At 47.7% G+C, this 13,103-nt stretch overlaps 1 protein-coding gene across 1 annotated transcript in view; it reads right to left on the reverse strand.

Moving 5' to 3' along the window:
* Window positions 1–13,103, reverse strand: part of OBSCN (obscurin, cytoskeletal calmodulin and titin-interacting RhoGEF) — a 181,241-nt gene that overhangs the window by 160,528 nt on the left and 7,610 nt on the right. The window contains 4 exon segments of the mRNA XM_088064601.1: window positions 56–358; window positions 2,828–3,088; window positions 5,558–5,827; window positions 11,707–12,848. Of these exon segments, the coding sequence (XP_087920727.1) occupies window positions 56–358; window positions 2,828–3,088; window positions 5,558–5,827; window positions 11,707–12,835 (1,963 nt within the window). The 5' untranslated portion in view covers window positions 12,836–12,848.

Here is a 13,103-nt window from a genome sequence, read left to right on the forward strand (position 1 = left end):
TTTTCAAAGCACCCACATGTCCAATCGCCCCAGTTTGTGCCGGTTTTGTGCTCACCGAGGTGCAGGCTCCCAGGGAACTCCAGGTAGGGGCTCTGTCCGTAGGCGTTGACCGCGGACACTCTGAACTGGTAGTCAGCCTCTTCTGGCAGGTTGCTCACGGTGAGCTCGGGGCCGGGGACGTGGGACTCGTGGCACCTCACCCAGGTGAAGCCGGTGAGTTTCTTGCGCTCCACGATGTAGCCATCAACTGGAATGGGCCGGTCCATCCTCGGAGGGGACCATGCCAGTGTCACTGAGGTTTCTGTTTTATTTTTCATCACAGGGTCAGCTGGGGGTTGGGTGGGAGGTTTTTTGGGAGCTGCACAATGGAAAGAAATAAAACAAAGCAGAGCAGTGAGTTACATCAGAGTGGAAACGCCAAAATAGCTTAGACTGGACTAAAAGTTCATCTTGCTTAATAAACCTCCATAAAACAGATGTGAGATGGAAAAGCAAGAGAATGGATGGAAGATGCTCTGTGCCTGCTTCACACAAAGATCACAGAACCGTCATCGTCCAGGATCAAATCCAAACTTTGATGTCCAATGCTTGTATTGCACAGGTAAACATATGTGATTTCTAAACAATATTAAAACCGTCAACACAATCAGAGAGTCTTCAACAAACATTTTTTAGGCTTAAATCTTCAGTGCTGGATACAGACCCACACTTCTGCCCTTCACAGCTCCTGGACAATGCCAACCAACACACAGCTTCTTATTTTCACTCTGAAGATGGGTAAAACCATCAGCAAAGTTGTTCAAATCTTTTAAGAGTTATGGAGAACTCAGCTAGTCACATAGGCTTGAATGTTCTCTGCAGCCTCTTTCATCTGGGTATCTGTCCTGCTCCTGAATTTTATGCTACCCCCACTCAAAAACTGTAACTTTGTCTCCCAAGAGTGATATCATTTGGGATCTTTGTTTTACTAATTTATGCAGAACCAGCTTTTGAGATTGGGGAATTAACTTCAAAAGGAAATGACAAAGATGTGTCCTCACCATGAGAACCTACTATTGAGGAGGTGTGGCTTTTTTATGGAACCTGAGGTTACAAGCGTATTCCTGCAGGTATTTGCATAATTAATGGGGTTTTTTTTCACCCTTTCATTCCTCTTGAAGCCTTTAGAGAAGGCCCAAGTGCCATCAGGATTATTCACTACGTGCTGCCACTGATATGGTCAAGAGGAATTATCTGATGTGCTCTAGTTACACCTCTACTGACCTGGCACAGGATTAATTTCATTTAATTTTGGCTGTCTGAAAGGTGTCTGGGTTAAGTCAGTCAACCGAACTCCAGCTGATCACTCCATGTGATCCCATGAGCAGCACACTCAGGAGCAATGAATCCAACTCAAAGAAGGTGTGGGAGGAGGGTGAAACAATCACACAGTGGGCATACTCAAGAATTCCTGACTGTAGATGGAGTCTGTTGATGAGCCTAAACTAAAAACTGAGCTCTGGGACAAGTGATCTCCTCTCTGCCTCAGTTTCCCCATCTTTAAAATGGGCGTGGTAACAATGCAAGACGACAAATAACACACAAATATTGCCTGTACATTATAAAAGATATCAGAACAGCCAACACCAATCTCACTCACCTAATTGAAAAATACGTGGACATAGTACACAGGATTCTCCAAGCAGTAAATTTGATATGCACAAAGTGTAAAAATAGGAAATCTCAACGCGATATGCTTTTCCTTCCTTACATAAATAGACACAGAAGTGTTTTGGGGTGCACAGTTACCAGCCTGTCAGTAACTGCTGGTCACAGATGTCAAAGGTCCCATTAGGGTAACATTAAGCTGAACACTAAGCCCTGGAATGAAATCTCTTGACCTTGCCATCAGAAATGGTAATGCAATATTTTCTTCAGCAATACCTGGTTGCTGAAAGGCAGCTTCTTGTCATTTTTATTCCATGAATCAACACTTTCTTCATCATTTAAACAGCAGAGTCTGAAATCAAACTCGGCTTTACTGTTCCCATTGCATAGGTGCTTGTTTGGATGTTACAGTTTTACAAGCACCTTAAAAACTGTCACAAAGGCAAACGTGACAGTTTCCTTATTTTTTCCTCATTTTAGTTCAGTGGCATCAGAATGGCCAAACCAAGTTTAGATAACACAGCAGTTATATATCTTTTAAATAAAAGATTCCTTTTTGCCACTGACCGATTGTAGTGGTGGGAGAAAAGAAGAATTAATCTTCACAAATTGTGACTGGAGTGGATGATTTGTTCATATATGAACTAGAACTGCAACAGAGCCAGAAATCACATGTATTTTTGAATTAAATAAAGCAGATTTTGCCTGGGAAATGCACTGTCATCAAAATAATGCCAAATAAAATTAGGCAACTTCACCAAAATTTCATTTCAGGTCCAGTCTTGATGATGTTGCACCAGCTGCTACTGCTCTGTCAAGTAAGATACATTTGTGCTATGTTCTTTCCCCAGTACTGCTTTTATCCAAATAAACCACGGATGCTCCATCTCTGGACAATCTTGGTTTAATGAAAAATGTCCCTGCCCTTGGCATGGGGTGGAATGAGATGATCCCATCCAACCCAATCCATTCTGTGACTTTACAGATATCCTCTCTGTTTTGATCCCTCCAAACATCTCATAACATTCACGGTCAGGCTGTTGGCTTTTTGTGGCAGACATCCAACCTTCAGCTGGCTTTGGACACCAAAATTATCACGGCGGCACTTGAAACAACAATGTTGCCACGGGAGCAGCCATGAGAAGACACAACACCAAGGCCAAACAAAAGAGAAGCTTACTGGTCACAGTGAACTGGGTGGAAGTCCTGCTTTCATCAGCCAGGAAGGCGATCTCACCAGCATCTTCCATCTTACACTCCCGGATGGTCATGGTGTGCTGCTTGCCGGAGCGCGTGATGGAGATTCGGTCACTGGGTTTCACTTCTTCTTTGTTTTTCAGCCACCGGATGTTCTGGCAGTCGTTGTCCAGCTCCACGCAGAAGGTGGCTGTGTCGTTGATGAAGACAGCAGTTTTCCGTGGAAGTTTTTTAATGATGTTCCCTTCAAATAACAGAATAGCCATAGTCAGCAAATGGCAGATATTAAAAGTTTTGGTAACACTGGACCATCCAGACTGAAACAGGACTAGTCCACACCCGATCAAAACATTATAGACACCATGCAGACACCTGAAAACAAATTCCAAGGCTCTGGGTCACATAGATGACCCCAAGGAATCATTTTGGCCTTCAAAGAGAAAAAAGCAAATCTTTTTTGACTGCAGTCACTCAGGTTTCTTGTCTACCAAGCAGAGCCAGTTGCTGGGGAAACACAAAATATGCATGGCCTTGCATGGGAACAGATTTGACAGCTTTCATTGCCCACATATGCTGGGAATTTAAATTAAAACTTTGTTGAAGTAGGTCAGTCTTAAGCCAGACAGGTCTTTCCTCTGCCTTTAGGATTTCACCTCCATCAAAGCAAGTCACATAACCAACATGGCAGACACAGACGTTACCTGAATTAATGAGAAAGACACTGAAAATCTCAGGTTTCTTCTTAGTGCCAACACAGAAATTCACATTTAATGAATTTATGTCCTTTCCAAGTGACTGATTATCATCACCTACTAGGATAACCTCAAAGCTATAAGATGTGAGTATTCACAAAAGATTGGGCAAACCATAAGGAGACCACCCCAAGTGACCAGTGGTGACTGGCTCCAGCTCCAGAGCAGTCCCTGACAAGTGACAGAGGCTTTACTCAGGCAGATCACACCTGGATCTGTTTAATGAACAGCAATGCTGAACTCCCTCATGAAATAACAGATCTGGCACAGGTTTCACCACAAGATTGTAAACTTGATTCTCTGCTTATCCTCCTCCTTGACCTCTCTGCCTTCAGCAGTGTCCTCATCCCACAGCCCTTTACCTCCAGCCAAGCTCTCACATTGTCCCATCCCCACCTTGCTCTCTCCAATCCGCACCCAGGGCAGGCACAAGGCTCCCCCAGGATGGCTCTGCCTCCTTTCCCTCCAGAGAGCTCCTCCTGGCTCAGTCACTCTCTTTTGGATGGAACATACCATTATAGCACAAACAAGTGAAAGAAATACCAGCTGTCCTACTGGGACCAAACACACAGGGGTGGGCTGGTCCAGACCTAGCAGAAGGTGAAACAAAAAGATGTCACTCTGAACTCTCCCAAGTCTCTGGACTAAATTTCCCTTTCTACATCCACCTCTGTTTACTTCCAGCTCTTTACTGGTGGTACAAAAAGGAATTTGCATGAGGATGCACATCATACATCTGTCTTGTAGCAGTTTATATATGAAGAACTCCTTCTGATTTTACTGGGAGTATACTCAGGCTTCAAAGGAGTCAGGACAAGATTAATCCTGTTGCTGTGGCAGTCTCCAGTGCCTGCAGCTCTGGGGTTTGTGTCTACTCACTGAGAGACACCCACACCATTCCCAAATACCCTGCTCCCACCTCAGTCTGAACCACCAGACTCAGGACACCTGGACATGGCCATCCACACTTTGTCCTTTCCTTGTCCCCTTTCCAAACTCCAGAGAGCATCTCCAGCTGCCAGGGATCTGGAGCTTGGATGTGTTTTCCAATCTCAACCATGCTGGTGTTGACTGCAGCCTGCACTTCACATCTGGCCACAAACCACAGCTGCTAAAACCCCTTTCCATTGTGGTCAGCACCACTCCTGGACAAGAGTCACCACTCTGTTTGCTGGGTACCAGACAAGATGTGTGTGACAGTGCCAGGGGATGCATCTGATGACTGGGGTCATGCTAAGGTGATACCTCAAGATTTAGCTTTTATATTTCTCAGATCCTGTACTGCTTTAGTATATAACTCAAATTCCACAGCCTGCCAGCTACTGCTCTCCCATTTTATTCAGACAAAACAGTTCCTCTCTAGGCCTGAAGCTCAAGGGCACCTCACTCTCTCAGGCCCTGAGGGATGCAAACAGATAATTGAGGGGGCAAACTTGGGGTAAATGGCTTCATTACCTGAAGCTGTAATTGGAGGATTGACCCCTGGTATGTAAATGGACCAAACTTATAAAAATATGAAAACTCGTGGCTGTTGTCACCCTACCTTGGGTGTAGCCCCTCAGAAGCTTTTGACTGCCCAAGGTGTTCCCACTGAGGGCCTTTAATAAATACCCACTTTTATTCACTTTTTCTTGTCTAGCCTGTTTCAGGTAAACATCCCAAGGCATCAAAGAGAAGTCTACAGAGCCAGACTGGAGCTGAAGGAAGCTTCTTTCATGGTGGGTTCCCGCTGGGTGACATCTTGTGCAACACAGCCTGTCCCTGCTGCGTGGCTCTGTGTCCAGAGACACCCTGACAGGAGCCCCAGGGACCCACTGACCACATTTTCACACCATAAGGGACTCTGCTCCTCTTCAGTGCCAACATGGATGGGGTAAATTCTGATCACAAGGTCAAATCTGGAGTCTCACACGTGAATCCCACGCTTTTGACCAATCTGAAATACAGAGAGCCTTTCCTACCTTGGACAGACAGCTCTGCAATGGTCCTGCTCCCTTCCTTCATCTCACAGATGTAAACAGCATCGTCATCCGTGGTGACGTTCTGGACAGTGAGCCGGCGGTAGGTGCCCTCCTCCTCGATGTTGTACTTCTTGCTCTGCTGGAGCTTGGTCTCCTCCTTGAACCAAGCTGTCTCAGTCCCAGGAACGGGCACTTCACACTGGAAGGTGGCAGATTCCTTCTCCCTCACTTCAAGATCCTTCAGTTTTGCCTTGAAGGGTATGGTGGGTTCTTAAAAGGGTAAAAAACAGAAAGGAGAAATAAGAGTTTATGATGAAAGTAGGTTTAGATGGGAATTTAGGAAGAAATTCTTCTCTGTGAGGGTGGTGAGGCCCTAACACAAATTGTCCAGAGAAGCTGTGGCTGTCCCACCCCTGGAAGTGGTCAAGGCCAGGCTGGAGTAAAAGGCCTTAAGAGGAATCCTTCTAGAATTGGTTTAACAACAAACCAGCTGGTCAAGGGACAGAGCACAGGACAGAAATTCCAGGTGAGAGAGAGCAGCTGAGCTGCTGCAAGAGCAAATGTTTTAAGGTTCTTACAGCAGAAATAAGCTCAGCTGAGTGATCTGAAAGGGCACAGAGAGCTGTGAGGTGGCTGGGCACAGTCAGATGTTGGGGAAAGCACAAAAGGAGGAGTTTTCTGTTCTCCCCACCAGCACCAAAGGCTCTGTATCAGCAATGACAATAAAAGAAATAGAGCCTCAGCCCTCCTCCAGCAGTGGGGCTGCAGTGCTCTGGCTGAGGGCCAAGCCCAAGGATAGATCAAACACACAAAGCAGCTGCATGACAGTGAGTGAAGTCATTTTATCAACTGAACAATGTCGAATTCCAGCAGCAGCTGCTCTGTGACATCACCCTGATACCCCAGCCCTAAAGTGGAGAAAGGGGAGCTGGACTGAAGAGGACTGCCAGCAGCCATGGCCACGGGACTGCTGCCACAGTCATGTCACCCACTTGGATTAACCAGTGCTAAAACATTGCTCATGCTTCGTGAGAGATCATGCCTTGATATGTACCTTCACCTTCCAACAACGGCTGTACCAGCTCCCAGCTGGTTTTTGTGACTCCATCCTGCCTCACCACCTTTACAGTAAAGAATTTCTCCCTGATATCTGATATAAACCTCCTCTCTTTCAGTTTAAATAAGCTACCAGGCTCTAAAGGCTTGACAGGACACCTGGAGGGAGCAATGTGGGTTACCTGAGGCTAAAACCTGACTGATACAACATACAATATGCCCAGGAACAGGAAGGTGACACTAACTCACCATGTCAACTTGGTAATTTTTTTTTAAATGATGTGCCTAAATATACCTCAGTTTAAGGCAAGTCAAAGTCTTGCCTTGAAAAGCCTTCAGCTATGGTTACACAAATCTGCTCTGCCTGCTCTCCAGATGGTGATTATCCTTTTTTCTTTTTTCCCTGATTTTTTTTTTTTTCAGGGTTAGATAAGATATTATGATGAAATTCTTTGTTCTGAGGGTGGGCAGGCCCTGGCACAGGGCGCCCAGAGAAGCTGTGGCTGCCCCTGGATCCCTGGAAGTATCCAAGACCAGGCTGGACAGGGCTTGGAGCAGCCTGGGATAGTGGAAGGTGTCCCTGCCCATGGTAGTAGTTGGAAGAAGAGGTTTAAAGTCTCCTCCAAGCCAAACCATTCTGGGATTCTGTGAGGCCAGGAAAGCTTTGATCAGAAGGACACAGTCCTCTGGCAGGAGGGAGGCTGGAGCTGCCACTGGGAACACACAGACCTGCACAAGGGCCAAAAAGAAACACAAGCTGCACCTGAGAAGCACACAAGTGTATTCCCATACTTGGAGCAGCTGGCCGTAGCATTAACCCCTCTCCCTTTACAGTCACTAAGCAGTAGTTAAAGTGAAAAAAAAAAAGCTATTCCTGGAAAAAGTTCTCAAACCTTCAAGCACAGAAGGGTTGGTTGAATCTCACAAGCGCGTTGCAGTACCAGCACTGCTCTCCCAGCCAGGGAAAGGCAGTGAAAGGCTATCTTTGGCAGCTTGGGGTCACAGATATCCTCTGAAAACAACTCTGCTTTCATCCTGCTGACATGTGCACACACGTCTTATCTCCCTCTGAATGGAGCTGCGGAGCGACAGCAGCTGATAAACTGAACTGAAGCCTGGGACAAACCCAGCCCAGGGCTTCTGGAGATGTGAGAGTGGTTCCAAAACCCACCAGCCTCCTCCTCCTCAGCATATCTTCATGCACTTTATGAGGCCTGGAATGTGCCTGGTCAGGCAGAGGTGGTTGATTTGGGTCAGGGGACTACAGAAGGACCACAGGTCTCCTGAGAGCAGGCATCCCAAATCATCTGGCACATAACCACCACCACAGCCAGGTCAGAGAGGTGAAAATGAGAGAGAAAATAAGAGAGCTGCCAAAACCTGTCCACTGGGAAAAATGTGAGAGGCACAGCAGAGCAAAACACGGAGGGAGCACAGAGCAAGAGCAGTTCATGGAATTAGCAGGAAACTGCAAGAACTTAAATCAGAGATTAATTTTTCTGCTTATTCCTGAGAAGGTATTTCTCCAGTCTGTCATAGGCTTTTTTGTTTGGTCCATAGCAAGCAAACTGGCAATGAGAAGAAGTTATTTTTAAAAAGCAAGCCCTGCTAACACATATTGTGCTAAGAATAGGTGCAGCCTGAAAAGACACCCAATGTTTTCTTAACCTTATCAAGGCACATCTGTCCTCTGGAACTCACTTTTTCACTTCCCTTCATTTCCTCTTTCTTATTGCTAGAATTCTCACATTTATTATTCCAGAGGCAAGTTTTCCCTCTGCCTAATGAAAATTATCCAGGAAAGGTAAGAATAGGAAAAATCCTCCCAGTAAGAGCTGGCTAAAGGTGGATTGAGAAGCTTCCACTGTCTTGAGCCTTTGATCTTCCTAATTACTGTGCTTTCCAAATTTCCTTTCTACCCCCGCATTTCTCAAGTTGTAATTCTCTTTCAGATCTCCATTTTTGATGGTGACCATCCAAAATCACATCTGATCAGAGGGAGAATGAAGAGGTCTCAACACCAGGGTGTTTTTACCATCTCAATCCTGTTTGGCTGGAAACCTTTAACCTTCACATCCAGTATCTGGTTACTTTATTCAGGGGCTCCAGTGAACATGGCTTGGCCCAGGGTGGAGACCTGAATTCTGCTCTCACCAACTTTACAGATGGCCTAGGGAAATCTCCAAAGCCTTCAGGAAACCCAAGCTGGTTATTTATATTCCTCCCATCCTCCCCACTCCTTGATTTGTTAAAGGTTTATTCTTGGGAAGAATGTCTGCAATTCCTTTTACAGCTCATATCTCAGTGTATGGATTGTGATTTTATCTCTGTTCCAGACACATTTCTGAATCTAATCAAGCTTCAATTTTCCTCATTTAGGAGAGTGATTCTCTGCCCTGTAGCCTTCCTTTGAGATTTAAGTCTGATTCACTAAATCTCATTTAGAAAGAGCTCAAAAATTTTATTTTTTTTTTCCAGCTCAGCGATCTTTAAGGCCCAGGGTCAACAGTATTCACAAATGTTGGGTTCCTGCGTCCTTAGGTCCCTAGAATATAGACTGGCAGAATACAGGAGGCTTCCTATGGATGTCCCATCCCTGGAAGTGTTCAAGGCCAGTTTGAACAGGGCCCTGAGCAACCTGATCTAGTGAGTGGTATCCCTGCCCATGGCAGGGGGTTGGAAGCAGATGTCCTTTAAAGTCCCTCCCAGCCCAAACCACTCTGATTCTAAGGGTGGCAGCTTGGAGAATTCAACCTCTCCCACATGGCTGAGCAAAGAGAAGTTTGCATGGCAAGATGATCTCCCTCCCTAAGCCTGATAGCAGATGAGCCAATGGCATCACCAGTGACACAAACAACAGAATTAAAAGCTTTCTTCACTGCTGCATCATTCTGACCTGACTTGGGAAGGCTGAGAAGAACTTCTGGTGACACAAAGGAGAGTCGTTTATCAGGGCCTAATTATAACCAACACACGTAGATTTTCCATGGCAGCCTTGGCCTGGACAGCCTTGGACGTGGTAACAGCATAAAAAAGAAACAATCCATAAACATTTCCACTTCAGCCTCCTGACTCAGAGGCAGCTCCGGACAATGGACACGGATCAATAACCTTTTCCCATGCTTGCTCCCAGACTGGCTGCTTCCCTCGCTTTCCCCACCTCCTTTGGAACAGGTTGCAGCCATCAGAGCAATAAGATAAGCACAGGCAGAGCAGGGGGTGTTTGCTTTGGCAAGGCGTTGGGCAGGGAACTGAGCTTGAGCCATCCTCAAAGTGATCACCCACCCAAGGGCCAGGGTTGATCTTCAGCTCCGAGTCCCAACTCATGAGGTAATCACGGCTTTATGGAACAGGACAAATGCCCTTCCCCACGCCACTCAGCACCTCCAAGGGACAGCCATGGGTGGGACAAGTGCCAGCGAGTTCCACGGATCAGGTGTCCCTGATGGACACAGGGACTGAGCCACTGATGGGAAAGACTCTGAAGGTAAAAGGAGATGTCCAAAAAAGGGAAAACAAAATCAAAAAATACCTGAGTGTCTTAAAGATGAGTATGAAACACAGATAATGCCTACTTATTTGGATTTCTATTTTGCTGCCAGTGAAAAATCATCACTTTTACCACTTGAGTGGCAAAATCTTTTGTCTCTGACAGCTCATTTACAGATGCTGCCTGGGGTGCAAACTGCCTACTGCCCCCTTGCCAAATGGGAGAGCAGCTGGAAAATGTAGAGGCCAGGTTGGACAGGGCTTGGAGCAACCTGGTTTGGTGGAAGATGTCCCTGACCATGGCAAGAGGTTGGAATGAGATGATTTTCAAGATCTCTTTTAATGCAAACCATTCTGGGATTCTATAAAAAATGTGTGTCACTTTTTTTGCCATTCTGAAGAACTTGGTTGGACCTTCACAAGTGTGGAGGGACCCTGTGAAGGTCAGCTCTTCACCACTGACTATGGCAAACAAAGGCATCCTGGACCTGGGAGGTTTTCTGGGAGCATTCAAGGAACACAGACTATCCAGCAGCTCAAGCTGGGAAAAGGCTGAAGAGCCTGGCAAGGACAAGGCTGCTGGTGGGTCACTGTACAGGAAAACTGAGCTGGACTGTAACTAGAGTTGGAGTAGGTCCCCCAAGGGATCCAAGGCAGCCTGAAACACTCATCTTGTAGGGAGGGGTTTCCACTACTACTGCAAATGGCATGTCTGAGTAAACCCCATGGTGACCACAAACCCAGATGTTACTAAAGCCTGGAGGGTGAGACGGGACTTTGGCAGTCACTGACCCAGAGCACGGGGACAGATCTCTTACATCGCTGTAAAACCAGGACTGACGGAGCCTTAGGGATCAGCTGCCCCACAACCGGCCAGTCCTACATCATCCACCCGTGCCTGGCACCTCTTTACTGCTCTTCCTAAAACCCACCAGCAATGGGACTCTCTCCCCAGGTCATTGATTCAAGTGCACAAGCCCTTTCCACCGGGAGAACTTGATTCACATCTAAACACAGAATCACAGAATGACTGGGTTGGAAGAGACCTCCAAGATCATCGAGTCCAACCCAGCCCTAACACCTCAACCAGACCATGGCACCGAGTGCCACATCCAGTCTTTTGTTAAACACATCCAGGGATGGTGACTCCACCACCTCCTCAGCCAGACCATTCCAGTATTTTATTATTCTTTCCATGAAGAACTTTTTCCTAACATCCAACCTAAATTTCCCTTGGCTCAACTTGAGGCTGTGACTTCTTGTTCTGTTGGTTGCTGTCTGGTGAAAGAGACCGACCCCCACCTGCCACAACCACCTTTCAGGAGGCTGTAGAGAGTGATAAGGTCACCTCTGAGTCTCCTTTTCTCCAGGCTAAACAACCCCAGCTCCCTCAGCTATTCTTTGTAGGGCTTGTGTCCCAAGCCCCTCACCAGCCTCGTTGCCTCCTCTGGATGCACTCAAGCATCTCAAGATCCTTCCCAAACTGAGGGGCCACACACTCCCCTGCAGCAGTTTGCAGGCAGAAATTCTGGCAAACCCCCACCCCAATTCAAGGGTGTGTCCTTGAAGGCACATCCACCCCAGTAAGAACCACAAGCACCCACCTTTGACAGTGACAAGCACGGAGCTGTAGGTCTGCCCTGCCAGGTTGGAGGCCGTGCAGGTGTACAGCCCATTGTCCGTCTGCTTGCAGAAGAGGATCTTCAGCACAAAGTTCTCCTGGTCATCCTCATAGATGACGTGCCGCCGGCCTTCCAAAATGACCTCGTTGTCCTTCTTCCACACAATCACGGGCTTGGGCTCACCCGTCACATAGCAGCTCAGCTTGGCGTGCTTGCCCTCCGTCACGCTGCACATGCGTGTCAGCGCCCCGAAAGTGGCGTTGCGGGCCCCTTTGGTCAGTCCCGCCGCCCGCTCGTAATCTCGGGACAGGCTGTAGCCGATGCCGGACAACCCCTCTACCGCAGAGTAAGACTGGGCAGAGGACGAGTCGAGAGTCCCATGGGAGACGTCCATCTTCCGGATCTCCTCCCGCCTCTTCTGCAGGTGGGACAGCAAGGAGGCTGTCTTGCCACAGCTGCTGTCCAAGTTGCTGCCGCTGCCCGGGTTGGAGGAGCCGTGCGTTTCCACCACCAGCGCGGCCGAGGCGCTGGCGGAGCCGATGAGGTTCTCTGCCCGGCAGGTGTAGGTGCCACTGTCCCCCAGCTGGGCACACTGGATGGTGAGAGCATTGGACTCCCCGGCAGACTCGATCTGGAAGCGTCCAGCATCTGCCTTGTTCCTCAGGTATCTCCCATCCTTCTCCCAGTTCACCGAGAGGGGAGGGCTGCCCTGGACTTTGCATTTGAACATGGCGTCTTCTCCCAGGGTCACTTTGATGTTGGAAGGTTTCTGGATGAAATAAGGAGCTGACTCTGTGACTGTGGTCTCCTCTCCCACTTTGATGCTGACAGCAGCAAACGCCTCCCCGATGGTGTTCTTGGCCCGGCAGATGTACTGACCGCTGTCCTCCAGGCTCAGGTCGTAGATGGTTAGCCGATACAAATCCCCATCCTCTGTGGTTTTAAACCTTCCCCCTGACTGGACTGGAAGTTTATCCTTCTCCCAGCTCACCACTGGGATGGGGTTTCCAACAATCTGGCAGCTCAGGGTGGCATCCTTCCCTACAGACACCATAAACGCCTTGGGCCGGGTCAGGAAGCGCGGGACCCCGCTGAGCGAGCTGTAATCCATCCTGGCTTCCTTCCTAGAGGGGGACAGAGAAAAGTGTCAGGAGAGAGGAAGGCAGAGACTGCAGCCAAAGAACTGCTGCACTCCCGTGGCACCAGGGTGCTTGTCACCTGGAACCCCCATGTTTCCAATGCCCTTCTCATTGTGGGTGAGAAGGCCTTGGAATATTATTGGTCTTGAGAACTTCTTATATTTGGGGTTAATGAACTGCTGCATAAGGTAGCTCACTTCCTCACAGAGCTTCTGGGCAAAATAGAACTCTTTGAGCTGC

Source organism: Pseudopodoces humilis, chromosome 1 (assembly GCF_049639895.1).
Source record: "Pseudopodoces humilis isolate 2021_Gansu_Grassland_sample_001 chromosome 1, ASM4963989v1, whole genome shotgun sequence".
Classification (NCBI taxonomy): domain Eukaryota; kingdom Metazoa; phylum Chordata; class Aves; order Passeriformes; family Paridae; genus Pseudopodoces; species Pseudopodoces humilis.